Below are 27,833 nucleotides of genomic sequence, written 5' to 3' on the forward strand. Positions count from 1 at the left end.
CTTACGCAGCTGCTTTCAAAACCCCGCCCCCAGCCCCTCCCAGTGATTTCTTTCTCCGCCTCCCCCCCCCCTCCAGCGGACACCTGCCTTCCCCTGCTGTTTCTCAAGAGTCCGCGAGCTCTTCCTACAGCTTCTCCTCGCTCAACTCTCCCACGGCCCTGCCCACAATGGTTTCTCTCAGCCCCGCCCGGCCCTCCCCACCCCCCGCCTCTTATCCCAGCCCCGCCCTCAACCCAGTCCCCAGTTGTTTCTGTGAGTCCCGCTCGGCCCCTCCCCCAGCTCCGCCCTCCTCTCAGCCCCGCCTCCACCCCCACCCCAACGGTTTCTCCCAGCTCCTCCCTGCTGCTATAGCAGCTCTGGGCCCAAAACTCCTGCCTGGTGGCCTCGTCCCACCCTTCCCCGTACTCTTTCTCCCTCCCGTTCCTTTTCCTCCTTCCGGTTCATCGTCCAGGCTGCCGGTCTCGAGGTCCCCTGGCCTTCGCCTGGTTGACTGGCGCGCATCAGGGCCGGGTAAACGGAATAGCGTCTCCTAGCAGCCAGGGCGTGCGAACGTGCGTGATGTCGTCAGTGCGAGTGTTCGTGAATGCGAGATTCATTTGTCATATAGACAGATGTTTGCTGTCTATATGCATGGCTCAGTACGTGCCTCCTGCGTACGTGCGTGGTGTGCGTATATGCGTGATTGCGCGCACACGTACGTTCTTCGTGAAAGGGATGACGGGAACTGCATGAAACCGGAAGAGTTATGGACGGCTAGCACCTGTCACCAGCCACTGGTTTCCCGGAGTTAGCGGCAGCGACCTTGTAGCCTCGACACTAGCCAGGCGCTCCCTCTTCTCACAGCGGCCCACGTCTCCTTGCTTGGGAGCCCATCGTCCTGGCTCCGGTGGCCTCGCTGGGTCTCGGGGAGGCGGAGGACTGTTCTTCCCTGTGGCGAAAAGCCGGAGTCGGCCCTAGGCACCCACGACTCGCAGGGTCCGTCGTTGCGGAGGCCGTGAGACCTGCCGGGGCTGAAAGGTGCCAGGGCCCATGGTGCGGGAGCCTGTGTGCTAAGCCTTCTTGCGGACGGAACCTGAGGGCTGGGGTTTCCCTGGATGTGTGGCTGGGAACCCGTGCGGGGCGCGACCCAGGCGGCTTTTCCTGTCCCCTGCTGTCGGCAGGGTCTCGGCTCCGCTCCTTCTAAGCGCGTGTACCCGCGACGTGCGTCTGCGAGTAGAAAGCCCGTGTGCTGCTCCACACACAGCGGCCCCACCTCAGTCCGGTCTTCCCTGCCTCCCGTTGACCCTTCTGCTGTGAGCTCGCCTGGACCCGAGGCCGGGCGGTGCGCAGCTCTGTGGCCTGTGGCGCCGTGCTCAGCGTGACCTACCCAGAATTAAGCTGAGGACAATGGGATTTAGAGCCCCAAACCCTCGCCCCGGGACAATGGGAGGGGAAGTGTCATTTTTCTCCCTTCGAATGGAGCATGCTCGGCTGCAAGAATGCTGCTCAACGTGGTGAAATGATTTTCTGCCCTGCGGGCTGGTGCACCCTGTGGTCCTTGACCCAGACAGGTGCGGAGGGTCCCACTGCTGTGATTAGCAGAACCAAACTGTGATGTGCACATGTGTGTTACTGATAAGACCAGGCCTCCCAGCTCTTCTTGGTTTCCAATGCCTGCTGAGTAGAAGACCTTCCTAGGGCCATTAACCAGCTTTGCTGGCTTGCACTTAATGACCTTTCCTCTTTATCTTCCTTGTTGTGCAGGTAAAGAAGCTAAGTGGAAGAGTGTTCCTCCTCTGGCCGTAAAGCAGGTACTCTCTGCAGCACCAGGTAAGAGGGGACTCAGCCTCCTTCTTGCCTTTTCAGTTACATCAGTTCCTACTAGGGATTCCACACACACACACACACACACAGTCCGCGTTTGTTCTGAGTTTGTGGTGATGATGAGAAAAGGGTTGGCTAAGAAACTGGGCGGCAGAAAAGAGGCATTTACTGTAGCCACATATTCCGATGGAAGTGGCCAGGACCTGTGGGGGACATTCGGCCTCTGTCAGAAGTAATCCAGAACCAAGGAACCTGGTGATCTTTTGTCACCCATCAGGAGAATAATGATGCTCAGGGGCCACAAGTGTGTGAGGAAATGGCGCCATGGATGGGTTGGTGGAGGGTACACGGGTGAGTCTTTGTGGAAAGTCATTTGCTGGCAGATATCAGCATCTTAGATGGGCGTGCCAGGCGGCTGAGGCATTTCCTTCAGCATGTCTTCACACAGCGAGTGTTAGAGGTAATGTCATTTCTAGTGGCAAAAGTGGGAAGCAACTTGTAACTCTCCATCAGTGGAGGAATGGTCAGGCAAATTATGAGACGACCAACAATGGGATACCACACAGGCAGTGAAAAACAAGGTAGATGAAGATTGTCAGGTGGAAAGAATGGGCTTGATGTGCTGTTAAATGGAAAACTCATGCCCTATCCTGTGGAGATGTGTTGGGAACAGCAGTTTGCCAAGATGGCTGAAACAAAGGACCATAAAGGGGCTGGCTTAAACAACAGACAGTCATTGTCTCGCAGTTCTGGAGGATGGAAGTCTGAAATCAAAGTGTTGGCCAGGTTCGTTTTTTCTGTGGGCTGTGAAAGACAATGTGGTCTGCCCCTTTCTCTTAGCTGCGGGCGGCTGGCTGGCAATCTGTGGCACTCATTGGCTTGTAGAAGCATCTCCCTTATCTCTGCGTTTATCTTCTCATGGTGTTCTCCCTGTGTGCATGACTGTCTCTGAAATCCCCCTTTTCATAAGGACGCCAGCCACATTGGATGCGGGTCCGCCCTAATGGCTTCAGTCTCACTTGATTGCCTCTGTAATGAGTCTGTTTTTATATATAAGGCCACATTTTGAGGTGCTGGGGTTTAGGACTTCAACATACGCATTTTAAGAGGACACAATGCAACCCATCACAACTGACAAAGGCCCTGAGGTAGAAACAAGCTTGGCATGTTCCCTCAGGGGATGGAAGGCCTGTGTGGCTGCAGGGTGGTGAATAAAGGGGAGAGGAGAGGACGTGGCTGGGGTGGGAAGCCAGATCAGGAGAGACCTTGAGTGCCCTGAGAGGAAGTGTGGATTCCGTGCTAGTTGGGGCAGGGAGCCCTTGAAAGGTTTCAGTAGAGGAGTGACATAATCTCATTGTCCCTGTACCAAGATCGTTCCGATGGCAGTGTGGTCACAAGAGTGCAGAGGACAAGTGCTGAGGCGGGGGTGGGGGTGCTATCAGGAGACTTCTTCAGAAGGCAGGGGGTTTTAGGGCATTGGATTGGGATTGTGGCCATAGAGATTATGGAGAGGGATCGGATTCAGTGTCGGTTTTGGACACAGTGCCACGGGATGTGGGCCGCAGATGTGGGAAAGAGAGGGAGGGCAGAGAGCAGCTAGGTCTGGGGCAGGAACACTGTGTAGCTGGTGATGCCACTCACAGAGGTGGAAGGGAGGTGGACTTGGTGGTGGTGGTTGGGGTCCTGAGTGTGTACAGGCCTGTCCACCTAAGGCTGAGTCTGACGGGGGGTGGCCTGCACCACGTGATTCAGAGCAGGACGGTGAGCAACGTGGGGGTCCCAGAAGGAGGGAAGGAGTGTGCCCAGCCATGCTGGGGCTGCTGAGTATGGACTAAGATGAAGACAGGACTGGCATGAGGCCGGCCATGGGTGCTTGTGGGGATAGGTGAGTCAGTGGAGTGGGTGGGGGGGTGGGGAATAAAGGGAGAAAGGTGGGGGTGGGGGCAGAAGGTTCAGAGAGGAAGTAGACACTGTGCATGTAGACAGCTCTTCTGAGGTCTCGGCTATTCAGGGTTAAAGAGAAGGGAGGCAGAGCGGGAGGCACGCATGTGCTCAGAGTAGGGATGCTGAGCGAGCATAGATGGTGGCTGGTGGCACCCAGGGCCCGCAGTGAGCCAGAGGAGCAGGGTCCAGAGCACAGCAGGCAACTGGCTCGGCTGGGGCAGCTCACCCCAGAGGCGGGAGAAAAGCAGATCTGGAGCTCAGAAGGCTGCACTGCCGATTGGGAAAGGAGTGAATACCAGGCAGCTTTGGCCCTATCAGGGCTTTGTCTCATGAGGGTGGGTATATTTTCTTAAAATCATAGAGCGTACTAGAGGTTGCGTTTATGTGCTGAAAGGAAGGACAGAGAGAGGAGTGGGGGCAGCTCAAGGGTGGAGTTCGGGGCCGGGGGCGGGGCCACAGGCCTGAGGGGTGAGGGCAGCCACTATTTCTGACTGTTCTGTTAGGTGCCAGGTACTGGGCTGGGTGCTCTTGGTGCCTTATCTCCCATCCTCACAGCCATGTGGAAACTGAGGCATCTTAAGAGTCTGTGACTGGGCTGAGGTTCTGGTTTCAAGCCCAGGGCTCCTTCCAAGGCACAGGGCTGTCCTCTGTGCAAGAGGAGGGGACCCTCTCCCAAGCCACACACGCAGGAGGCTGGGCAAGAGTTGTGGGAAGCCAGAGCCCGTGTGACTGTGGGCTGGTGCCTCATTCTCCTCAGCCATAGAGTGGGCCTCACAGTACCACTGACCCTGCTGGGTTACTTGAAGATTCAATTTGATGATCCGAGGATCATGCCATCCCAGAGCTGGCACGTGAAGGCATGTGTGTGGGGTTGCCAGTTGTTCTGATTATCATTCTTCTTTTCTCAGCTCAGATTGGGACAGGAGCGTCTGCTGACAGTGGAGAGCAGTGGTGGGGGAAGGGGCTTGAGGAAGGTGGCACCCAGAGGGGTGGAGAGGAGATGTCTAAGGGCCATCTGAGGTCACGGTGCATCCTGAGAGCAGAGCTGAGATTGGATATCAACGATGTGGGTTCAGCAGCCCTGGAGTAGGAGCCGGGAAGGTCAGTGCCTTGTTGGCGGCAGGGCCAGGGCACTGAGAGTGTTGGCAAGGCACAGCAGGGGGAAAAGAAGAGAAGCAGAGCCTGGGACTGTCCCTCTGTGCTGGAAGAGGGCTAACACCAGCCCCGACTCTCCACTCTGGCTAGGCCGAGGGGGCCCTCTGTCCTCTGTGTTGCCCTAGGGCTCGGTGACCTCTGTCATAGCACTGACCACATGCTGTCCTGCCTGTGCCTTCCTCTAGCTGTCCCTGCCCTACTCTGGACCGCCCCAAAGACTCCATGGGATGGACCTGAGTCAGCCGAATCCCAGCCCGTTTCCTTGAGCCTGCTGTGGTGCTGGACATCAGTGACAGACGGAAGCAGCAGACTATCAAGGTCAGTGCGATTTAGGCCATCTGAGAGACACGGGGGTGGGGAAGGTCAGGCCACTGCAGGTGAGCTTGGAGGGCTGGCGTATGATGCGCTTCTGTGCTTCCGCAGGCCACCGGAGGCCCGGGGCACCTGCGAAGATGAAGTTTGGCTGCCTCTCCTTCCGGCAGCCTTAATGCTGGCTCTGTCTTAAATGGAGTCAAGACTGTGGAGACACGCTGGCGTCCCCTGCTGAGCAGCCAGCGGAACTGTACCATCGCCATCCACGTTGCTCACAGGGACTGGGAAGGCGATGCCTGGCGGGAGCTGCTGGTGGAGAGGTTCGGGATGACTCCTGCTCAGATTCAGGCCTTGCTCAGGGAAGGGGAAAAGTTTGGCCGAGGAGTGATAGCGGGTAAGTGACAATGTACCCAATGCGCAGACAACGCCTAGGGCTGCCACCCAAGATCTTGCTTGGGAATTTGGGGGCTTCTCTTGTCGTCTGAACTGATTGGCGTGTATAACACAGTTCCTTTCGGCAACACACCTTCAAAGGGACAGCAAGGGCCTCGGGCTGGGGGTTGGCATACCTAGCTTCCGCGAGCTCTGGTAAATCATTTCTCCGCTCTGGGCCTCAGTTCCTATTTCTGATCTCAGTGAGAAGCCTGGTCAGGTCCATGTGCACATGGTGTTTGTGGTGTTTGGCTGTGTGTGTGTGTGTGTTTGTGCATACGTGTATGAGTGCACATGTGTGGCAGAGACCATGAAAAGCAGCCCAGCCCGCCGAATGGGTCAGGTGACCTCTAGAGTTGGGCTGCCTGCCTGGCTTCATGAACCTGCCCCAGCCCCACCACTCACAGCACCCTGGGCAAGTCCCCTAACCTCTAGGTGACTGAGGCCCGACATCAGCACCTGTCCCCTGGTGACCTTTTCAGGCATCACCTGTAGCTTCCCAGGCAGTGGCTGGTGCCCTTCCAATCTGCAACCACTGCCCTCAAAAGTCTGGCTTGGACCTGCCTCTTACTTGTGTGGCTTCATGAGGACGAGGCCCTCTCCTCTGCCTTTCTGGAGCCCTCCCCCTGCCTCTCCCAGCATTTCCTGAATCGGGTTTGGCTCGTTATCAAAGCTACGGAAGAAGGACTTGACTCCCTTCTTGTCATTTTACTGATGCCGTCTTACTCTCTATTGATTGTGACTTTGAGTAACTGTGTTGTCACATGGGCAGGCCTTGGGCTATGAAAGTGAAAGGCATTCATTTGTATCTCTCTTTATGTACAGGACTCGTTGACATCGGGGAAACTTTGCAATGCCCCGAAGACTTGACTCCCGATGAGGTTGTGGAACTAGAAAATCGAGCTGTACTGACCAACCTGAAGCAGAAGTACCTGACAGTGATTTCAAACCCCGGGTGGTTACTGGAGCCCATACCTAGGAAAGGAGGCAAGGATGTATTCCAGGTAGACATCCCAGAGCACCTGATCCCTTTGGGGCATGAAGTGTGACAAGTGTGGGCTCCTGAAAGGAATGTTCCAGAGAAACCAGCTAAATCATGACACCTTCAATTCGCCAGCATGACGCAGACCTATGTACATTAGGTTAAATCTGAATTTCCACTGCTTTGGAGAATCCCACCCACTAAGCACTGTGCATGTAAACAGGTTTCTTTGCTTAGGTGAAGGAAGTAGGGGGTGGGGCTTTCCTTATGTGATGCCTCTTTAGACACACAGGCAATGTCTCAAGTACTTTGACCTTAGGGTAGAAGGAAAAGCTGCCAGTAAATGTCTCAGCATTGCTTCTAATTTTGGTCCTGCTAGTTTCTGGATTGTACAAATAAATGTGTTGTAGATGACTGGTTAGTGTTTGAGGCTTCGTTCTATGTTTTCCCCTGATTTGGTCTGGTCAAAACTCATGAAATGTGTAACTAGCATCCAGGCGACATTACAGAAAGTCTGGGACCTGGCACTGAATGTTTGCCTGGTAGTGACTAGCTATTAATCAACCGACTCATGCAGGATGAAGAGGACATCAGACTTAGAGCAGCTGTCTGTCCTTTCAGGTTACTCTCATTCTGTTGTGAAAGTGTCTGTCAGTTTCTGAAGCATGTGTGTTACCTGCATCACACAGCTACTTCCTATCCTAGCAATACATCCAAAATACAGCTCTAGTAGAGTGAGCTTAACTTGGAAATGTGATCAGTGGTGCTGTTTTATTTTGTAGTAATTTTTTTTTTTTTTTTTTTGGTGATTTAGCAAAGTTTCTAGTTGTTATCCATGAGGATGATGGGCATTTCCCCCCAGGTATTGACTGCAGTGGCCCTTCTCTTCTGAGCCAGGATGTTATGGTGGTCGTACATCCCATGGCAGACGGGGTGGCCTGACTTTCAAGTGGGCCTCTTTGGAGGCCCCTGGATGCTAGGCTAGGGATGCTGAGCTGCTGATCAGACACTTCCTGGCAACATTGGGAGGGACCCGTGAGGAAACAATCTCCTTTTTGAAGATACAGGAAGATATTGCTGGAATCAGGAGTCTATTCTTTCTCCTGGCCAGCAGGCCAATCTCAGGGGACCGGATCTTCCTGGGCTTGGCCTCGACACTTCCTAGCAACATCCTTTGCTGAGTGTGTGAAAATGCTGCTTCTCCAAATAAACGAGGACAATGGGGACCAAAGCCTGTCTTGGACAGGATTTCCAGCCTCCCGTGGCTTCTGCCAATGAGATGTGTATAATATAGAAGGTAAAAAAAAAAAAAACACACAGACAACAGTTCTCATTTAAATTGTTTATTATTTATTTCCATGGAATTTTGTTTTTCTTTATTAAGACCAAAAATGTGTTTCTCATTAGAAAATGGCAACTTTTATGGGCCATTAGTGGCCTGTGAGTTCATGGACTTGCATTGTTTCTGAACTGTTCACATAGCCTATACTTGTCATCTGAGGAGCCTTCCTGCTCCTCCTCATTGTCAGAGGGCTCATTTGGAGACATGACTGAGAGGGAGGCCAACAGAACGTAGTAACAGATATTGTACAAAGACATTACACTACCATTATCTGAGTAAACCAGACTACTAGGCACTTGCCCTGTGCCTTCCATCCAGGTAGTAGCAGAAGATGCAAATGTGACATTCCCAGAGGTGCCCTCCCAACTTGGGCCATTTGGTTCCTGAGGGGACCCATTTCCCAGGGGATGCCTAGTGGCACTCTTCTTGGACCACCACATGCCAGAGCGCCTGAAGGACTGGGTGCCACTGGGTCCCTGAACACTGGGGGCTCCCTGCTGACACATTTTGATTGCTTCTTTCCTGGCATTGATGTGATAGATACGTAGGGAGCGTCTTGTAGCTACCAGCTTCTTTCTCTTTGGAGTTGGGACACGGGTCGCTTGCTGAGCGGTGTTTCTGCGGTGATTTCTCTGGATATTCTCCAGGAGCCTGGGCTTGTCTCTCTGAAAATTGGAGTTGCGGTAGATCTGAAACAAAATGAAACATGTTAGTTGTTCTGGGATAAATTATTCCTTTCCCACCTCTCAAAATAGTGATTTTGTTTTGCAATGGAGAAAAGAATGCTGTAAGTGGCAGCAAGTGTGGTTATGCTCTACAGCATGACCTGACTAAAGATAAACGATTCATAGATTAAGGCAGTAATATATAAATAGCATGGATTTTGATATTAAACTGCAACCCCGTAGAGGTAATATGCAGGTCTGCATAATATGATGCTTACATTATCTCTAAGGGGGTTGTAGTTTAATATCAAAATCCATACTTTTTAAGTTCTATACTTTTCATCTTTCAATAAACAATGTTTCACATTTTAAAATGCTATCTTTGACACTTAAGTTCTTACGACGTATTATTTATATTGGTGTCCTATGAAGATATGTTTGAGAAAGAGAGAAAAGGGATTACAGAAATGCTTTCTACTTTACCATCATTTTCTTGTTTCCTGGAGAGTTGCTTGAGCGTATTTTGCAGAATCCATAGAGGTTCAGCTGGCGAATGATACTCTTCAAGCTGTCTGTTTCGAAGATCTTCTCTGCACCTCTCCGTTGAAGAACCTCCCTCTGGAAGAGATCCTTCTCGATGATCACGGCGTCTCCGTCATCATTCCAGCTCACAGACTTGAATGTGTCTTCCTCCACAATCATCCAAAGCTTTCTTGGGAAGGAAAGCCTAAAAAGGTTGTGGTTGTCTTCCACGTTGGCCACGCGTTGGTTTCGGTCTTCTGGTGGTGAGTTATCTTGGGAGCCTGGATCTTGGCTCATGGCTTGGTCCTCGTGCCTGTCCAAAACCTCGCTGGAATCTGGATTTGGATCAGGTGAAGAACTAGATGGGCCCCCGCTTGTTGGCTCTCCACCAACAGATGGGGCCAGCTTGGCTTCATATTCCTGTTCAGTGTTCTGACTCGCCATGGAGCTACACCAGAATCAGGAGCATTTTGTACCCAAGGCCCTTATCACTGTCCTAGCAAGTCCAAAATGCCTCAGTCAGAGTAGGTGTGCCCAATAAATACTGTCCACAAAATTCTAGAGTCTCGGTATCAGGGCAACCAGTGGCTTAACTCATCATCTGCTGTATTTGTCACATGATGTCACAAAGGTGGCTCTCAGCCAATCTGGAGAGGGGTCCCTGGCCAGGTGTTGGGGGAGTAGACAGGTGGCATGGCCTTCAGCTTCTCCCTTTTCTAAAAAGTATAAACAGGCATGGTTCAAGTTCCCAGAAAAGTCTCCCACCTTCTGACAGTCACATTGTGTCATGGGGCCAGGCCCCAGATGAGTTGAGAAACCATGGCTCTATGGCCACTCCCAACCCTGAAGACAGGGGAGGCCATTTGCTGGCCTCTAATTTGCTCAAGAGCCAGCCCCTAGTTAGCCCTAGCTTGGGTTTCACCAAGACTGCTTGAGTCAGATGGACCCCTCGTGGGTGACTGCCTTCTAGGAGATGGTGGTCCCTACCAGGCTGTTTGGCCTGATCTGTGTGGTAGCACCCCTCTTTTCCAATCCCCCTCATCTCCTTCCTGCTTTGGTCTCTTCCAAGTACTCCTAATGATCGGTTGGATGTGCTCCAGTGGGCCCAGATAAAGTGTTTCTTATTCCCCTTGGTCAAGTTGTCCCCAGAGTGCTGCTGTGCCTGAGCATGGTGGGAGCACTCCCCTCACTCCTCTACCACTGTGTTACCCAGAGCACCATTTGTGGTTGGATGGCCACATCCTCAGCTGTGCTTTGGAGTCTCCTTTGGAGCTCTGCTTGCCCCTGCATCTCACCCTCTTGCAGATCACAACAGGAGATTACCTTTAGTTTCATTTTTGCCCATAAATACTGTTTTCATTGCCCAAGACATGTTCATTTCTGAGGCCTGCTTTACACAGACTAGCCTAAGAAAAGTTTCTGCTTGTCTAGTTAGACCTGATTAAAGTAATCCAGCACAAAAGTGCCATCATTATGTATTTGAAAAGAGATGAGCGTATGAGCGTGTGTTGGGTTGAGCAGGAGGAGGGAGAAAACCCAAATGAAAGCCATGTTCAATCCCGGATGAGAGGATACAACAGTCTTTTTGGTGATACATTTTCTCTAGCCATTAAAGACACCTTTGTTCTTAATATTCACTCTGTATAGGGAGACAGAGTGATACAGTGGAAAGGCCCCAGACTGAAAGGACCCTGGGTCCTTGTCCCACTGAGTAGCACCCTTTGCCCACTCAGGGTCGGCCCTGAGTGCGAAGAGGGTTGGAAGAGGCTCTTCCAAGGTGCTTTTCAATCTCAGAGCTCTCTAATCCTTCATGGTGCCCCCAATGCCTGGATGCAGGCTTGGTTCATGGTCACCAAGCTTTTTAAAGAGGTTTACAAAGCTTTTGTTCAAGGACCCAGGCGCCTTTTCCTATCCCCTGCTGTCGGCAGGGTCTCGGCTCCGCTCCTTCTAAGCGCGTGTACCCGCGACGTGCGTCTGCGAGTAGAAAGCCCGTGTGCTGCTCCACACACAGCGGCCCCACCTCAGTCCGGTCTTCCCTGCCTCCCGTTGACCCTTCTGCTGTGAGCTCGCCTGGACCCGAGGCCGGGCGGTGCGCAGCTCTGTGGCCTGTGGCGCCGTGCTCAGCGTGACCTACCCAGAATTAAGCTGAGGACAATGGGATTTAGAGCCCCAAACCCTCGCCCCGGGACAATGGGAGGGGAAGTGTCATTTTTCTCCCTTCGAATGGAGCATGCTCGGCTGCAAGAATGCTGCTCAACATGGTGAAATGATTTTCTGCCCTGCGGGCTGGTGCACCCTGTGGTCCTTGACCCAGACAGGTGCGGAGGGTCCCACTGCTGTGATTAGCAGAACCAAACTGTGATGTGCACATGTGTGTTACTGATAAGACCAGGCCTCCCAGCTCTTCTTGGTTTCCAATGCCTGCTGAGTAGAAGACCTTCCTAGGGCCATTAACCAGCTTTGCTGGCTTGCACTTAATGGCCTTTCCTCTTCATCTTCCTTGTTGTGCAGGTAAAGAAGCTAAGTGGAAGAGTGTTTCCTCCTCTGGCCGTAAAGCAGGTACTCTCTGCAGCACCAGGTAAGAGGGGACTCAGCCTCCTTCTTGCCTTTTCAGTTACATCAGTTCCTACTAGGGATTCCACACACACACACACACAGTCCGCGTTTGTTCTGAGTTTGTGGTGATGATGAGAAAAGGGTTGGCTAAGAAACTGGGCGGCAGAAAAGAGGCATTTACTGTAGCCACATATTCCGATGGAAGTGGCCAGGCCCTGTGGGGGACATTCGGCCTCTGTCAGAAGTAATCCAGAACCAAGGAACCTGGTGATCTTTTGTCACCCATCAGGAGAATAATGATGCTCAGGGGCCACAAGTGTGTGAGGAAATGGCGCCATGGATGGGTTGGTGGAGGGTACACGGGTGAGTCTTTGTGGAAAGTCATTTGCTGGCAGATATCAGCATCTTAGATGGGCGTGCCAGGCGGCTGAGGCATTTCCTTCAGCATGTCTTCACACAGCGAGCGTTAGAGGTAATGTCATTTCTAGTGGCAAAAGTGGGAAGCAACTTGTAACTCTCCATCAGTGGAGGAATGGTCAGGCAAATTATGAGACGACCAACAATGGGATATCACACAGGCAGTGAAAAACAAGGTAGATGAAGATTGTCAGGTGGAAAGAATGGGCTTGATGTGCTGTTAAATGGAAAACTCATGCCCTATCCTGTGGAGATGTGTTGGGAACAGCAGTTTGCCAAGATGGCTGAAACAAAGGACCATAAAGGGGCTGGCTTAAACAACAGACAGTCATTGTCTCGCAGTTCTGGAGGATGGAAGTCTGAAATCAAAGTGTTGGCCAGGTTCGTTTTTTCTGTGGGCTGTGAAAGACAATGTGGTCTGCCCCTTTCTCTTAGCTGCGGGCGGCTGGCTGGCAATCTGTGGCACTCATTGGCTTGTAGAAGCATCTCCCTTATCTCTGCATTTATCTTCTCATGGTGTTCTCCCTGTGTGCATGACTGTCTCTGAAATCCCCCTTTTCATAAGGACGCCAGCCACATTGGATGCGGGTCCGCCCTAATGGCTTCAGTCTCACTTGATTGCCTCTGTAATGAGTCTGTTTTTATATATAAGGCCACATTTTGAGGTGCTGGGGTTTAGGACTTCAACATACGCATTTTAAGAGGACACAATGCAACCCATCACAACTGACAAAGGCCCTGAGGTAGAAACAAGCTTGGCATGTTCCCTCAGGGGATGGAAGGCCTGTGTGGCTGCAGGGTGGTGAATAAAGGGGAGAGGAGAGGACGTGGCTGGGGTGGGAAGCCAGATCAGGAGAGACCTTGAGTGCCCTGAGAGGAAGTGTGGATTCCGTGCTAGTTGGGGCAGGGAGCCCTTGAAAGGTTTCAGTAGAGGAGTGACATAATCTCATTGTCCCTGTACCAAGATCGTTCCGATGGCAGTGTGGTCACAAGAGTGCAGAGGACAAGTGCTGAGGCGGGGGTGGGGGTGCTATCAGGAGACTTCTTCAGAAGGCAGGGGGTTTTAGGGCATTGGATTGGGATTGTGGCCATAGAGATTATGGAGAGGGATCGGATTCAGTGTCGGTTTTGGACACAGTGCCACGGGATGTGGGCCGCAGATGTGGGAAAGAGAGGGAGGGCAGAGAGCAGCTAGGTCTGGGGCAGGAACACTGTGTAGCTGGTGATGCCACTCACAGAGGTGGAAGGGAGGTGGACTTGGTGGTGGTGGTTGGGGTCCTGAGTGTGTACAGGCCTGTCCACCTAAGGCTGAGTCTGACGGGGGGTGGCCTGCACCACGTGATTCAGAGCAGGACGGTGAGCAACGTGGGGGTCCCAGAAGGAGGGAAGGAGTGTGCCCAGCCATGCTGGGGCTGCTGAGTATGGACTAAGATGAAGACAGGACTGGCATGAGGCCGGCCATGGGTGCTTGTGGGGATAGGTGAGTCAGTGGAGTGGGTGGGGGGGTGGGGAATAAAGGGAGAAAGGTGGGGGTGGGGGCAGAAGGTTCAGAGAGGAAGTAGACACTGTGCATGTAGACAGCTCTTCTGAGGTCTCGGCTATTCAGGGTTAAAGAGAAGGGAGGCAGAGCGGGAGGCACGCATGTGCTCAGAGTAGGGATGCTGAGCGAGCATAGATGGTGGCTGGTGGCACCCAGGGCCCGCAGTGAGCCAGAGGAGCAGGGTCCAGAGCACAGCAGGCAACTGGCTCGGCTGGGGCAGCTCACCCCAGAGGCCGGAGAAAAGCAGATCTGGAGCTCAGAAGGCTGCACTGCCGATTGGGAAAGGAGTGAATACCAGGCAGCTTTGGCCCTATCAGGGCTTTGTCTCATGAGGGTGGGTATATTTTCTTAAAATCATAGAGCGTACTAGAGGTTGCGTTTATGTGCTGAAAGGAAGGACAGAGAGAGGAGTGGGGGCAGCTCAAGGGTGGAGTTCGGGGCCGGGGGCGGGGCCACAGGCCTGAGGGGTGAGGGCAGCCACTATTTCTGACTGTTCTGTTAGGTGCCAGGTACTGGGCTGGGTGCTCTTGGTGCCTTATCTCCCATCCTCACAGCCATGTGGAAACTGAGGCATCTCAAGAGTCTGTGACTGGGCTGAGGTTCTGGTTTCAAGCCCAGGGCTCCTTCCAAGGCACAGGGCTGTCCTCTGTGCAAGAGGAGGGGACCCTCTCCCAAGCCACACACGCAGGAGGCTGGGCAAGAGTTGTGGGAAGCCAGAGCCCGTGTGACTGTGGGCTGGTGCCTCATTCTCCTCAGCCATAGAGTGGGCCTCACAGTACCACTGACCCTGCTGGGTTACTTGAAGATTCAATTTGATGATCCGAGGATCATGCCATCCCAGAGCTGGCACGTGAAGGCATGTGTGTGGGGTTGCCAGTTGTTCTGATTATCATTCTTCTTTTCTCAGCTCAGATTGGGACAGGGGCGTCTGCTGACAGTGGAGAGCAGTGGTGGGGGAAGGGGCTTGAGGAAGGTGGCACCCAGAGGGGTGGAGAGGAGATGTCTAAGGGCCATCTGAGGTCACGGTGCATCCTGAGAGCAGAGCTGAGATTGGATATCAACGATGTGGGTTCAGCAGCCCTGGAGTAGGAGCCGGGAAGGTCAGTGCCTTGTTGGCGGCAGGGCCAGGGCACTGAGAGTGTTGGCAAGGCACAGCAGGGGGAAAAGAAGAGAAGCAGAGCCTGGGACTGTCCCTCTGTGCTGGAAGAGGGCTAACACCAGCCCCGACTCTCCACTCTGGCTAGGCCGAGGGGGCCCTCTGTCCTCTGTGTTGCCCTAGGGCTCGGTGACCTCTGTCATAGCACTGACCACATGCTGTCCTGCCTGTGCCTTCCTCTAGCTGTCCCTGCCCTACTCTGGACCGCCCCAAAGACTCCATGGGATGGACCTGAGTCAGCCGAATCCCAGCCCGTTTCCTTGAGCCTGCTGTGGTGCTGGACATCAGTGACAGACGGAAGCAGCAGACCATCAAGGTCAGTGCGATTTAGGCCATCTGAGAGACACGGGGGTGGGGAAGGTCAGGCCACTGCAGGTGAGCTTGGAGGGCTGGCGTATGATGCGCTTCTGTGCTTCCGCAGGCCACAGGAGGCCCGGGGCGCCTGCGAAGATGAAGTTTGGCTGCCTCTCCTTCCGGCAGCCTTAATGCTGGCTCTGTCTTAAATGGAGTCAAGACTGTGGAGACACGCTGGCGTCCCCTGCTGAGCAGCCAGCGGAACTGTACCATCGCCATCCACGTTGCTCACAGGGACTGGGAAGGCGATGCCTGGCGGGAGCTGCTGGTGGAGAGGTTCGGGATGACTCCTGCTCAGATTCAGGCCTTGCTCAGGGAAGGGGAAAAGTTTGGCCGAGGAGTGATAGCGGGTAAGTGACAATGTACCCAATGCGCAGACAACGCCTAGGGCTGCCACCCAAGATCTTGCTTGGGAATTTGGGGGCTTCTCTTGTCGTCTGAACTGATTGGCGTGTATAACACAGTTCCTTTCGGCAACACACCTTCAAAGGGACAGCAAGGGCCTCGGGCTGGGGGTTGGCATACCTAGCTTCCGCGAGCTCTGGTAAATCATTTCTCCGCTCTGGGCCTCAGTTCCTATTTCTGATCTCAGTGAGAAGCCTGGTCAGGTCCATGTGCACATGGTGTTTGTGGTGTTTGGCTGTGTGTGTGTGTGTGTTTGTGCATACGTGTATGCGTGCACATGTGTGGCAGAGACCATGAAAAGCAGCCCAGCCCGCCGAATGGGTCAGGTGACCTCTAGAGTTGGGCTGCCTGCCTGGCTTCATGAACCTGCCCCAGCCCCACCACTCACAGCACCCTGGGCAAGTCCCCTAACCTCTAGGTGACTGAGGCCCGACATCAGCACCTGTCCCCTGGTGACCTTTTCAGGCATCACCTGTAGCTTCCCAGGCAGTGGCTGGTGCCCTTCCAATCTGCAACCACTGCCCTCAAAAGTCTGGCTTGGACCTGCCTCTTACTTGTGTGGCTTCATGAGGACGAGGCCCTCTCCTCTGCCTTTCTGGAGCCCTCCCCCTGCCTCTCCCAGCATTTCCTGAATCGGGTTTGGCTCGTTATCAAAGCTACGGAAGAAGGACTTGACTCCCTTCTTGTCATTTTACTGATGCCGTCTTACTGTCTATTGATTGTGACTTTGAGTAACTGTGTTGTCACATGGGCAGGCCTTGGGCTATGGAAGTGAAAGGCATTCATTTGTATCTCTCTTTATGTACAGGACTCGTTGACATCGGGGAAACTTTGCAATGCCCCGAAGACTTGACTCCCGATGAGGTTGTGGAACTAGAAAATCGAGCTGTACTGACCAACCTGAAGCAGAAGTACCTGACAGTGATTTCAAACCCCGGGTGGTTACTGGAGCCCATACCTAGGAAAGGAGGCAAGGATGTATTCCAGGTAGACATCCCAGAGCACCTGATCCCTTTGGGGCATGAAGTGTGACAAGTGTGGGCTCCTGAAAGGAATGTTCCAGAGAAACCAGCTAAATCATGACACCTTCAATTCGCCAGCATGACGCAGACCTATATACATTAGGTTAAATCTGAATTTCCACTGCTTTGGAGAATCCCACCCACTAAGCACTGTGCATGTAAACAGGTTTCTTTGCTTAGGTGAAGGAAGTAGGGGGTGGGGCTTTCCTTATGTGATGCCTCTTTAGACACACAGGCAATGTCTCAAGTACTTTGACCTTAGGGTAGAAGGAAAAGCTGCCAGTAAATGTCTCAGCATTGCTTCTAATTTTGGTCCTGCTAGTTTCTGGATTGTACAAATAAATGTGTTGTAGATGACTGGTTAGTGTTTGAGGCTTCGTTCTATGTTTTCCCCTGATTTGGTCTGGTCAAAACTCATGAAATGTGTAACTAGCATCCAGGCGACATTACAGAAAGTCTGGGACCTGGCACTGAATGTTTGCCTGGTAGTGACTAGCTATTAATCAACCGACTCATGCAGGATGAAGAGGACATCAGACTTAGAGCAGCTGTCTGTCCTTTCAGGTTACTCTCATTCTGTTGTGAAAGTGTCTGTCAGTTTCTGAAGCATGTGTGTTACCTGCATCACACAGCTACTTCCTATCCTAGCAATACATCCAAAATACAGCTCTAGTAGAGTGAGCTTAACTTGGAAATGTGATCAGTGGTGCTGTTTTATTTTGTAGTAATTTTTTTTTTTTTTTTTTGGTGATTTAGCAAAGTTTCTAGTTGTTATCCATGAGGATGATGGGCATTTCCCCCCAGGTATTGACTGCAGTGGCCCTTCTCTTCTGAGCCAGGATGTTATGGTGGTCGTACATCCCATGGCAGACGGGGTGGCCTGACTTTCAAGTGGGCCTCTTTGGAGGCCCCTGGATGCTAGGCTAGGGATGCTGAGCTGCTGATCAGACACTTCCTGGCAACATTGGGAGGGACCCGTGAGGAAACAATCTCCTTTTTGAAGATACAGGAAGATATTGCTGGAATCAGGAGTCTATTCTTTCTCCTGGCCAGCAGGCCAATCTCAGGGGACCGGATCTTCCTGGGCTTGGCCTCGACACTTCCTAGCAACATCCTTTGCTGAGTGTGTGAAAATGCTGCTTCTCCAAATAAACGAGGACAATGGGGACCAAAGCCTGTCTTGGACAGGATTTCCAGCCTCCCGTGGCTTCTGCCAATGAGATGTGTATAATATAGAAGGTAAAAAAAAAAAAAACACACAGACAACAGTTCTCATTTAAATTGTTTATTATTTATTTCCATGGAATTTTGTTTTTCTTTATTAAGACCAAAAATGTGTTTCTCATTAGAAAATGGCAACTTTTATGGGCCATTAGTGGCCTGTGAGTTCATGGACTTGCATTGTTTCTGAACTGTTCACATAGCCTACACTTGTCATCTGAGGAGCCTTCCTGCTCCTCCTCATTGTCAGAGGGCTCATTTGGAGACATGACTGAGAGGGAGGCCAACAGAACGTAGTAACAGATATTGTACAAAGACATTACACTACCATTATCTGGGTAAACCAGACTACTAGGCACTTGCCCTGTGCCTTCCATCCAGGTAGTAGCAGAAGATGCAAATGTGACATTCCCAGAGGTGCCCTCCCAACTTGGGCCATTTGGTTCCTGAGGGGACCCATTTCCCAGGGGATGCCTAGTGGCACTCTTCTTGGACCACCACATGCCAGAGCGCCTGAAGGACTGGGTGCCACTGGGTCCCTGAACACTGGGGGCTCCCTGCTGACACATTTTGATTGCTTCTTTCCTGGCATTGATGTGATAGATACGTAGGGAGCGTCTTGTAGCTACCAGCTTCTTTCTCTTTGGAGTTGGGACACGGGTCGCTTGCTGAGCGGTGTTTCTGCGGTGATTTCTCTGGATATTCTCCAGGAGCCTGGGCTTGTCTCTCTGAAAATTGGAGTTGCGGTAGATCTGAAACAAAATGAAACATGTTAGTTGTTCTGGGATAAATTATTCCTTTCCCACCTCTCAAAATAGTGATTTTGTTTTGCAATGGAGAAAAGAATGCTGTAAGTGGCAGCAAGTGTGGTTATGCTCTACAGCATGACCTGACTAAAGATAAACGATTCATAGATTAAGGCAGTAATATATAAATAGCATGGATTTTGATATTAAACTGCAACCCCGTAGAGGTAATATGCAGGTCTGCATAATATGATGCTTACATTATCTCTAAGGGGGTTGTAGTTTAATATCAAAATCCATACTTTTTAAGTTCTATACTTTTCATCTTTCAATAAACAATGTTTCACATTTTAAAATGCTATCTTTGACACTTAAGCTCTTACGGCGTATTATTTATATTGGTGTCCTATGAAGATATGTTTGAGAAAGAGAGAAAAGGGATTACAGAAATGCTTTCTACTTTACCATCATTTTCTTGTTTCCTGGAGAGTTGCTTGAGCGTATTTTGCAGAATCCATAGAGGTTCAGCTGGCGAATGATACTCTTCAAGCTGTCTGTTTCGAAGATCTTCTCTGCACCTCTCCGTTGAAGAACCTCCCTCTGGAAGAGATCCTTCTCGATGATCACGGCGTCTCCGTCATCATTCCAGCTCACAGACTTGAATGTGTCTTCCTCCACAATCATCCAAAGCTTTCTTGGGAAGGAAAGCCTAAAAAGGTTGTGGTTGTCTTCCACGTTGGCCACGCGTTGGTTTCGGTCTTCTGGTGGTGAGTTATCTTGGGAGCCTGGATCTTGGCCCATGGCTTGGTCCTCGTGCCTGTCCAAAACCTCGCTGGAATCTGGATTTGGATCAGGTGAAGACATGTTCATTTCTGAGGCCTGCTTTACACAGACTAGCCTAAGAAAAGTTTCTGTTTGTCTAGTTAGACCTGATTAAAGTAATCCAGCACAAAAGTGCCATCATTATGTATTTGAAAACAGATGAGCGTATGAGCGTGTGTTGGGTTGGGCAGGAGGAGGGAGAAAACCCAAATGAAAGCCATGTTCAATCCCGGATGAGAGGATACAACAGTCTTTTTGGTGATACATTTTCTCTAGCCATTAAAGACACCTTTGTTCTTAATATTCACTCTGTATAGGGAGACAGAGTGATACAGTGGAAAGGCCCTAGACTGAAAGGACCCTGGGTCCTTGTCCCACTGAGTAGCACCCTTTGCCCACTCAGGGTCGGCCCTGAGTGCGAAGAGGGTTGGAAGAGGCTCTTCCAAGGTGCTTTTCAATCTCAGGGCTCTCTAATCCTTCATGGTGCCCCCAATGCCTGGATGCAGGCTTGGTTCATGGTCACCAAGCTTTTTAAAGAGGTTTACAAAGCTTTGTTCAAGGACTCAGTGTAACCTGTAGGCACACACACTCTGAGGCTAAATATTAAAATAGAGGCCATTGGTGACATCTCTAAATGAGGATCCTTGAGTATTCAATTATACAGCTGGTATCTCACTTACATACCAAAGTGCTTTTTCATGGGGGAATTCTTAAGACTGAGAATGACATTGTTGTGGCCTTTGCGGACTTATAAACTCTGCTGATTACTTATATAAAGGCTTTTGGCCATTTGGTGGGAGGGGAACGATCGCGAAGAAAATTACTAGGGAAACTACACGGTGGCATTCAGCCAAGAGCTGGTATTGATTTGATTTAGTCACACTATGTCATGTGGCTTCTATAGGACCATTAGCGACCATTCTCCTTTGATTTAAGTCACAGAATGTACACTGGGATTTCGAGTCTAAGACATCAAGCTCCTCTTGTCCCCTGGAGGGAATATTCAGGGCACTGACTTAAGTCTAGTCAAGAAGAGTCATGGTGGGAAATCCAGCCTCCTCCACCTAAGCCTGCTCAGTCCCCAAAGATCAGCTCTGCAACCTTCAGCAACCATTCAGACATTCTTTATGAGTCACCTGCCACCTGCAAGCCACTTTGAGGAAAATGGTTGGTCTTCTATTCCATGTTCCAAAAGCCCCTGAGATGGCCCCTCTGCATTGCTGCTTTATGAATGAAATCATCATGGTCAGGCGACCCAAGCAGAGCACAGCTGACTATGGTATGAGGACCAGTGGCCCTGTGGAAAGTGGTCTCAGTGCTGACTCACTGCAGCTTCTTTGTAGCTATGCAGCAATCAAGAATAGTGCTGAGGTCTTGATGGTGGGGCCCCAAGGTATGAGGCCAGCCACAGGCCAAGACTCGCTGTGTAGGCCTTGCCTGTCACATGATCCCCCAGGCCCTCTTCATCCTCCCCGTGGCCTCTCAGGATCTTCTTCCCTGCTGATCTCTCCCGGGCTCCAGGATGTGTCCCTGCAGTTGGTTCATCCCACCCCAGAGGAGTCTTTCTAAACTGTGGCTCGGAACTTGTCAGTTGCTTAGGCACCAACTCCTCACACCTCCAAGGCCTTCCTTTCCCAGCCTCGTTAGCCACTGGGCTCCTCTTTCTCACACACTCAGGTATCCACCATGCCACCTGCCCTTAACCCTGCTTCACTCAGCATTTGCTTGATGCTGGGTCCTGGGTAAGACAACTCTCAACCTATTGCGGGATCTGGCCAGCAGTCTGCAATGCAACAGTGCTCTCTCTTTGTTCTCAGGCGAATCGGCAGGTCGAGAAATAATAGACACATGCAAGATAGCAAAATCTGGGTCCAGTGGGGTCACCGCCTTCTGGTCCCACGGTGCCAACAACACACTGGATATACCAGCATTTATTATTAAGTTTAGTGAGGGCAGGGGTAGGTTAGTGAGGGATTTAGGGTCATTTGATTATGAGGTGAGATGGTCACATGGGGATGAAGTAATTCTTTAACATAACATCTGTATGCAGAAGTACAGTATACAGGGATAAACATTTACGATATAGTGTGTGCATCAGTAATTTCTAACAGAGCCTTAAAACAGAAACACAGTCTTTCCATGACCTATGATTAGCAAGATATTAATCAGCAGTAACAGTTGCAGCAAAAGCTGGTTACAAACAATCCATAGAAACAGGATGTGAAGCTAGACAACCGGTTAGACCAGAAATTCTCAGAAGGGAGTATGCCTTAAACCTAAAGAGGCCTAGAAGAGCCGTGGCAAGATGAGGGCGTTTATAGCCCTATCTTATCCATATGGACAGGCGCTCCTCATGCATCCGTTTATAGGCTCTCCACAAGGGTCACATTCCATTCCCAGAGCTATGAACATCTGCTTTTCTAGGATAGGAATCTTGGTGATGTGAAACCTCCCTGACTGCACATCCATTCATAGGCTGTCTGCAGCGGAAAGCACATCACGCACTGTTGGCTTATTCTGGCAGTCCAACCTGGCATTGTCTTTACACAATCCTGCATGCAATTATGTATTTACAATAATCAGGAGCATTTCATCTTTTATTCCATAGCAATAGTTTCAGGGGGTCTCCCTGCATCAACCTCTGGTTCCCTCTGGTGCTATTTACCGAGCACACTGTGAACTTCCTTGCTGGTAAGGGTGCTTGTGCTGCCTCCCCTATGGGAATGCCCTTTTCAACCCAGAAGTCACTCAGCTTGTCAGGGTCCAGGTCACTCCATGAGGTCAGCTGGCAAGGCTTATTCCCAAGGGCTGGCCCAGCACAGCTCTCCACCATTGGTTGGGTGGATCCTGAACTCCTATGAGGTTGGGCATGTTGATGAGCTGTCTCCCCTCTGGACTAAGAGGCCCATGAGGATGGCTGAGACCACAGTGCAAATGTGGCCCTCAATACATGTTGGATGAAGAAAGTTCCATGTCACCAGGAGCTCAGTGGGGTTTAGCATCCTTGGACATGGCTCTACATTAGAACAGTGATAACAGAACAATTATTGTGAGCTCCTATTGAGACAGGAAAATAGGTTCTAGAAACAGGGAACTTAAGGCCACTCTGTGCTAACTTCCTAAAAGAGAAAACACCAGGGTCTGGGGGCAGGAAATCTAAGGCCGATTCACTCTGACTTCCCAAAGCTGGATCAAAAGGAAAATACCTCGGTCTGGGGACAGGAAACCTAAGGCTGATTAACACAAACTTCCTAAAGCTAAACCAAAAGACAAAAACCCCATCTCTCCATGCTGAGTAACAAAGGATCAGAGGCTACTCTCCCTACAACCATCCCTCTTCCACCACATCTCAGATGGAAAGGGAGGGGAGGGTGCCTTGTTGACCGTGGGCCAAGCAGGGACCATCCCTTCATCTGCATAGGGTGCCAATTCACCTCAGCCTTTAATTAGCCACAGACCAAATCCTTCATCCAGATAAGGGGTAGTCATTAAGAACCTCAAATGGGGTACTTAAAGCCCAGAAAACTTTGTAACTGGGCCCTTGAGCCACTTGCTCAGACCCACTCTCACCTTGTGGAGGGCTTTCTCACTTTAATAAATTCCTGCTTTCACTGCTTTGTTCCTGCATTTCATTCCTCTGCTACTTTATGCATTTTGTTCAATTCTTTGTTCAAAACGCCAATGACCTGGACAACTCATAGTCAATCCGTTGTGCTAAGTGCTCTGCTAGTCTGTGTCATTTACTGTGCACACTCATCTCTTGGGTGGATATTAGGAATGAGTCCATTTCTCCAATGAGCCAAGCTAGGCCATGGAGGGGTTGAGCCATGGTGCAAGTTCCGCAGTGAGGAAGCAACAGGGCCAGAATAGGCCCACATGGTCAGACTCTCAGACTTACAACCTTACTCAAGTACAATGAGTGTTTCAATGATCTGAGCAGAAGAAGTTGTCTTTGTAAGCAGAAAATGGCTGAAGAAAGCAAAAACAGAAAACAGAGCAGATTAGTCATTGATATGGTTTGGCTGTTTTGTCCCTCTAAATCTCATGTTGAAATGTGACCTTCAATGTTGGAGGTGGGTTTAGTGGGAGGTGTTTGGGTCACAGAGGTGGATCTCTCATAAATGGTTTGGTGCTGTCCTTGTGGTAATGAGTTCTCTGTTAGGTACAAACCACCCCAAAGAGCTTCTTGGTACTGCCAATGCTTCCCCCAAACCTCTCCGTGCTGCCCACCCTTCCCCCAAACCTTTTTACATTTCCAAGCCCTTATCTAGGCACCGCAGTGAAGCCAGCCTGATAGAAGACTTTATCTATCAGGCCTTGCTGCGATAAAGCAAACCCCAATTACAAACCATCCAGACCGAACAGAGGGAGGTTGTGGGAAGCATAAACAAACTTTAGCTACACCCTCCAGTACCATAAACATCACAAGGTGATACGTGGCAGAATTAACCAGCAAACAACCCCGGGATGCAGCCATACCAAAGGACTCCCTCAAACTCCCTGCCCCAATGTAAACCCCTCATTCTGTAAGCTTGGGGCTGCTTTCCTTGACTGTTAAGGGGGCAGCCGACAGGTTAATAAAGGCTTGCCTGAACTTGGGGCTCTCTCTCTCGTCCTTTCTCTCGGCTAACCTTACATTCTCACTCTCTAAGTTCACATGAGATCTGGTTGCTTTAAAAAGCCTGGCAGCTCTTTGTTCTCTCTCGCCATGTGATATGCTGATTACCCTTTTGCCTTCTGCCATGACTGCAAGCTTCCTGAGCCCTTACCAGAAGCAGATGCCAGTGCCATGCCTCCTGTACACCCTGCAGAACCATGAGCCAAAATAAACATTTTTCTTTATAAATTACCTAGCCTCAGGTATTCCTTTATAGCAATGCAAAACTGACTAACATATAAAATTGGTACAGGAGTTGGGTGATGCAATAAAGACATCTGAAGATGTGAAAGCAGCTTTGGATCTGGGTAATGGGCAGAGGTTGGAAGAGTTTGGAGATATCAGAAGAAGACAGGAAGATGCAGGAATGTTTCAAACTTATTGGAGATTTGTTAAGTGGTTTTGACCAAATTGCTGACAGAAATATGGACAATGAAGGCCAGGCTGATGAGGTCTCAGATGGAAATGAGGAATTTACTGGCAAAGGTCACCCTTGTTATATCTTAGCAAAGAACTTGGCTGCACTGGGTCCATGCTCTAGAGATCTGTGGAAGTTTGAACTTAAGGGTGATAAATTAGTGTATCTGGCCAAAGGGATTTCTAAGCAGCAAAGTATTCAAGATGTTCCATGGCTGCTTCTAACAACCTGTCTCAGATGTAGGAGAAAAGGAAAGACTTAAAGTTGGAATTTATAATTAAAAGAGAAGCAGGGCATAAAAGTTTGGAAAATTTGCAGCCTGACCATGTTGTAGGGAAAGAAAGAGCATTTTCGGAGAAGAAACCAAGCAGGATGCTGAGGAACCACTTGCTAGAGAGATTTGCACGACTAAAAGGGAGCCAAGTGTTACTATCTAAAACAATGGGAAAAAGCCCTTGAAGGCATTTCAGAAAACTAGGCCCCTCCCATCCCAGGCCCAGAAGCCTAGTGGGTAAGAATGGTTTTGGGGGCCAAGCCTGGGGCCCTGCTGCTCTCTGTAGCCTTTGGACACTGCTACCTGCATCTGGCTGATCCAGCTCCACCCATGGCTCAAAGTGCCCCAGATACAGTTCAGGCCACTGCCTTGGAGGACACAAGCTATAAGACTTGGTGGCTTCCCCATGGTGTTATGTCTGCGGGAGAACAGAATGCAAGAGTGAAAGAGGCTTGACAGCTTCCACCTAGATTTCAGAGGATGTATGTGTTGAAAAGCCTGAGTGCCCAGGGAAAAGCCTGCCACAAGGGTAGAGCTCCTACAGAGAGACTCTACTAGAACAGTGCTCATGGAAAATGTGGGGTTGGAGCCCCTCTGCACAGAGTCCTAATCATGTTACTGCTGAGTGGGATTGTGGGAAGGTGGCTGAGAATGGTAGAGCCACCAGCAGCTTGTACTCTGAACCTGGAAAAGCAACTGGCACTCAACTCCAACCAGTGAGAGTAGCCATGGGAGCTGCGCCTGCAAAGCCACAGGGATGGGTATGCACAAGGCCTTGGGATCCCACCCCTTCCATCACTGTGCCCTGGATGCAGAATATGGAGACAAAGGAGATTATTTTGGAGCTCTAAGATTTAATGACAGCCCTGCTGGGTGTCAGACTTGTGTGGTGCCTGTTGCCCCTTTCTTTTGGCTGATTTATCTCTTTTGGAATTGGAATATTTACCCAATGCCTGGATCACCATTGTATCTTGGAAGTAAATAACTTGTTTTTTTATCTTACAGGCTCATAGTTGGAAGAAACGTGCCTTGAGTCTCAGATTTTGGAATTTTGAGTTGATGCTGAAATGAGTTGAGACTTTTGGGGAACTATTGGGATGGGATGCTTGTATTTTGCAGTGCGAAAATGATGTGAGATTTGTTGGGGGGGTATGGGCAGAATGAAACAGCTTGGGTATTTTGTGCCCTTCAAATATCATGTTGAAATGTGAACTCCAATGTTGGAGGTGGGCCTAGTGGGAGAGGTGTTTGGGTCATGGGGGTGGGTCCTTTATGAATAACTTGCTGCTGTCCTCACAATAATGAGTGAGTTCTCTCTGTCTGTGAGTTCACATGAGATCTGGTTATTTAAAAGAGCCTGGCAGCTTCTCCTTTTCTTGCTTGCTCTCTCACTCGCCATGTGATATGCCAGCTCCTCTTTTGCCTTCTGCCATGAATGGAAGCTTCCTGAGCCCTCACAAGAAGGCTATGATGACACCATGCTTCCTGTACAGCCTGCAGAAATGCAAGTCAAAATGAACCTCTTTTCTTGACAAATTACCCAGCCTCGGGTATTCTTTTATAGCAGTACAAAAGTGACCAACACAGTTATTTCAAAGTTACTTTCCTTCTGGAGTTAAAGATGAGGGGACACGCTTATAACACTGACTCAGGTTGACTGAATCTTCTGAGTATTTTTGTATTTTTTTTTAATTGGCCCCTTTGAAAGTTCAGTATAATTACGTGGCATTCGGCACAAGTGACCCCATTCTGGTTGTGTCTGGTCAGCCGGGGCTTAGGGAAGGAGGCTAGTCCATAGCAGTGGCATCCCCTGAAGTTTGTTTCACACAGGCCCCTGAGTTAATGAGTCTTTCTAAAGGAGGCTTTGCTTGGTTTGCTTATCAGCCATCTTTCCACTCTTGCTGTAGACAGGGACACCTGGATGCTCATAATTTGCTTTTTTTTTTTTTTTTTTGAGACAGAGTCTCTCTCTGTAGCCAGGCTGGAATGCAGTGGTGTGATCTTGGCTCACTGCAACCTCCGCTTTCCAGGTTCAAGTGATTCTCCTGCCTTAGCCTCCCGAGTAACTGGGATTACATGCAGGGATTATGTGCCAGCATGCCCAGCTAATTTTTGTAGTTTTAGTAGAGACGGGGTTTCACCATGTTGGGCAGAATGGTCTCGATCTCTTGACCTTGTGGTCCACCCGCCTCAGCCTCCCAAAATGCTGGGATTACAGACGTGAGCCACCACACCTGGCCATGCACGTTTTTAAAAATTAATTAATTTATCCTATTGCCCTGCTCAGAGTAAAATACACTGGTTTTCTTTTCTACAGTATCTTAAAAGCCTTTTGTAACAATGTTTGTGAGCAATTAGGTTAAAATTATTCTGAATTAATATCTAATGCTTGAACACACACTGTGTGTGTGTGTTAAACTCAAGTATAGGACATAGAGCCTCTGTAGGTGATAATTCTTGCCTCTTGGGATCCCTGGAAAAAGGAAGTCCATATGGAAAAGAGAGGCAGCCTCCAGGTAGAGATACATCTTCAGGGATTTTAAAGGAAGTTTTCAGCTTGTGTTCTATAAAAGTACCAAAGGTGACTTGTGTGTATAACCCCTAGGTTGGAGGAAATCCTTGCTGGTCGTTTAGACTTGGGATGTTGATATCAAAGGGCATTGCAGCATTTCAGCTCTCCTGAAACACCACTGACATTTCTCTATTGTTTTTCTCCTCCACACTGAGACCTATTGGCTCAGAAGTCCACCAGCATAAAACTCAGATTTTCATACTTCTAAATTGTTTTCAACATAGCTCAACCAGGAAGATTGTTAGGCATTGGAGGCCTTCCTGGCTTTCATACCCTGGTAAACCTCACCCCACATGTGCTAACCATAGATAAGATGGAGCCTTGTGGTTAGAAGACCAAGACACTGTCTAGCTGCTGAGACACATCACTTAGACCCATAAGCTCCTTCTCCAATTTCCATCTCCCCCAGCAGTTCTCTTGCCTTCCTCCCCATTTGATGGTGATCCCACACCCATAAACTCTAGATAGTCTTTTGCTCTGAGGATGTCCCCGCTTCTGCTATCCTATCCAAGCACC

At 50.2% G+C, this 27,833-nt stretch overlaps 3 protein-coding genes and 2 pseudogenes across 3 annotated transcripts in view; 3 read left to right on the forward strand and 2 right to left on the reverse strand.

The window, feature by feature from the left end:
• Positions 1–528, reverse strand: part of IDS (iduronate 2-sulfatase) — a 64,757-nt gene extending 64,229 nt beyond the window's left edge. The window contains exon 1 of the mRNA XM_063660239.1: positions 406–528. The gene's annotated coding sequence lies outside the window, so the exon portion shown is untranslated. The remainder of the gene's footprint in view (positions 1–405) is intronic.
• LOC129023815 (uncharacterized) lies at positions 89–5,462 on the forward strand. The gene is made up of 4 exons (XM_063660245.1): positions 89–510; positions 1,744–1,790; positions 5,088–5,220; positions 5,326–5,462. Exons 1-3 carry the CDS (start codon positions 168–170, stop codon positions 5,166–5,168), a joined length of 471 nt encoding a protein of 156 aa, XP_063516315.1. The 5' UTR covers positions 89–167; the 3' UTR covers positions 5,169–5,220; positions 5,326–5,462.
• Positions 5,355–10,680, forward strand: LOC129023812 (EOLA-like protein; annotated as a pseudogene).
• Positions 7,956–9,706, reverse strand: HSFX3 (heat shock transcription factor family, X-linked member 3). The gene is made up of 2 exons (XM_054470641.1): positions 9,119–9,706; positions 7,956–8,659 (listed from the first exon to the last, which is right to left on the reverse strand). Exons 1-2 carry the CDS (start codon positions 9,599–9,601, stop codon positions 8,075–8,077), a joined length of 1,068 nt encoding a protein of 355 aa, XP_054326616.1. The 5' UTR covers positions 9,602–9,706; the 3' UTR covers positions 7,956–8,074.
• Positions 10,681–15,276: 4,596 nt separating the features above from the next.
• Positions 15,277–24,243, forward strand: LOC129023814 (EOLA-like protein; annotated as a pseudogene).
• Positions 24,244–27,833: the final 3,590 nt, after the last annotated feature.

This window comes from Pongo pygmaeus, chromosome X (genome assembly GCF_028885625.2).
Source record: "Pongo pygmaeus isolate AG05252 chromosome X, NHGRI_mPonPyg2-v2.0_pri, whole genome shotgun sequence".
Classification (NCBI taxonomy): Eukaryota; Metazoa; Chordata; class Mammalia; order Primates; family Hominidae; genus Pongo; species Pongo pygmaeus.

Bases quoted from the DNA above. Each gene is read 5' to 3' on its own strand.
- LOC129023815 (XM_063660245.1), top strand. From the start codon at position 168: ATGGTTTCTCTCAGCCCCGCCCGGCCCTCCCCACCCCCCGCCTCTTAT. The intron at 511-1,743 runs GTAAACGGAATA...CTTGTTGTGCAG, and splicing joins CTGGCGCGCATCAGGGCCGG to GTAAAGAAGCTAAGTGGAAG. The intron at 1,791-5,087 runs GTACTCTCTGCA...GCCTTCCTCTAG, and splicing joins CTCCTCTGGCCGTAAAGCAG to CTGTCCCTGCCCTACTCTGG.
- HSFX3 (XM_054470641.1), bottom strand. From the start codon at position 9,601: ATGGCGAGTCAGAACACTGAACAGGAATATGAAGCCAAGCTGGCCCCA. The intron at 8,660-9,118 runs GTAAAGTAGAAA...ATTTTGTTTCAG, and splicing joins CAGGAAACAAGAAAATGATG to ATCTACCGCAACTCCAATTT.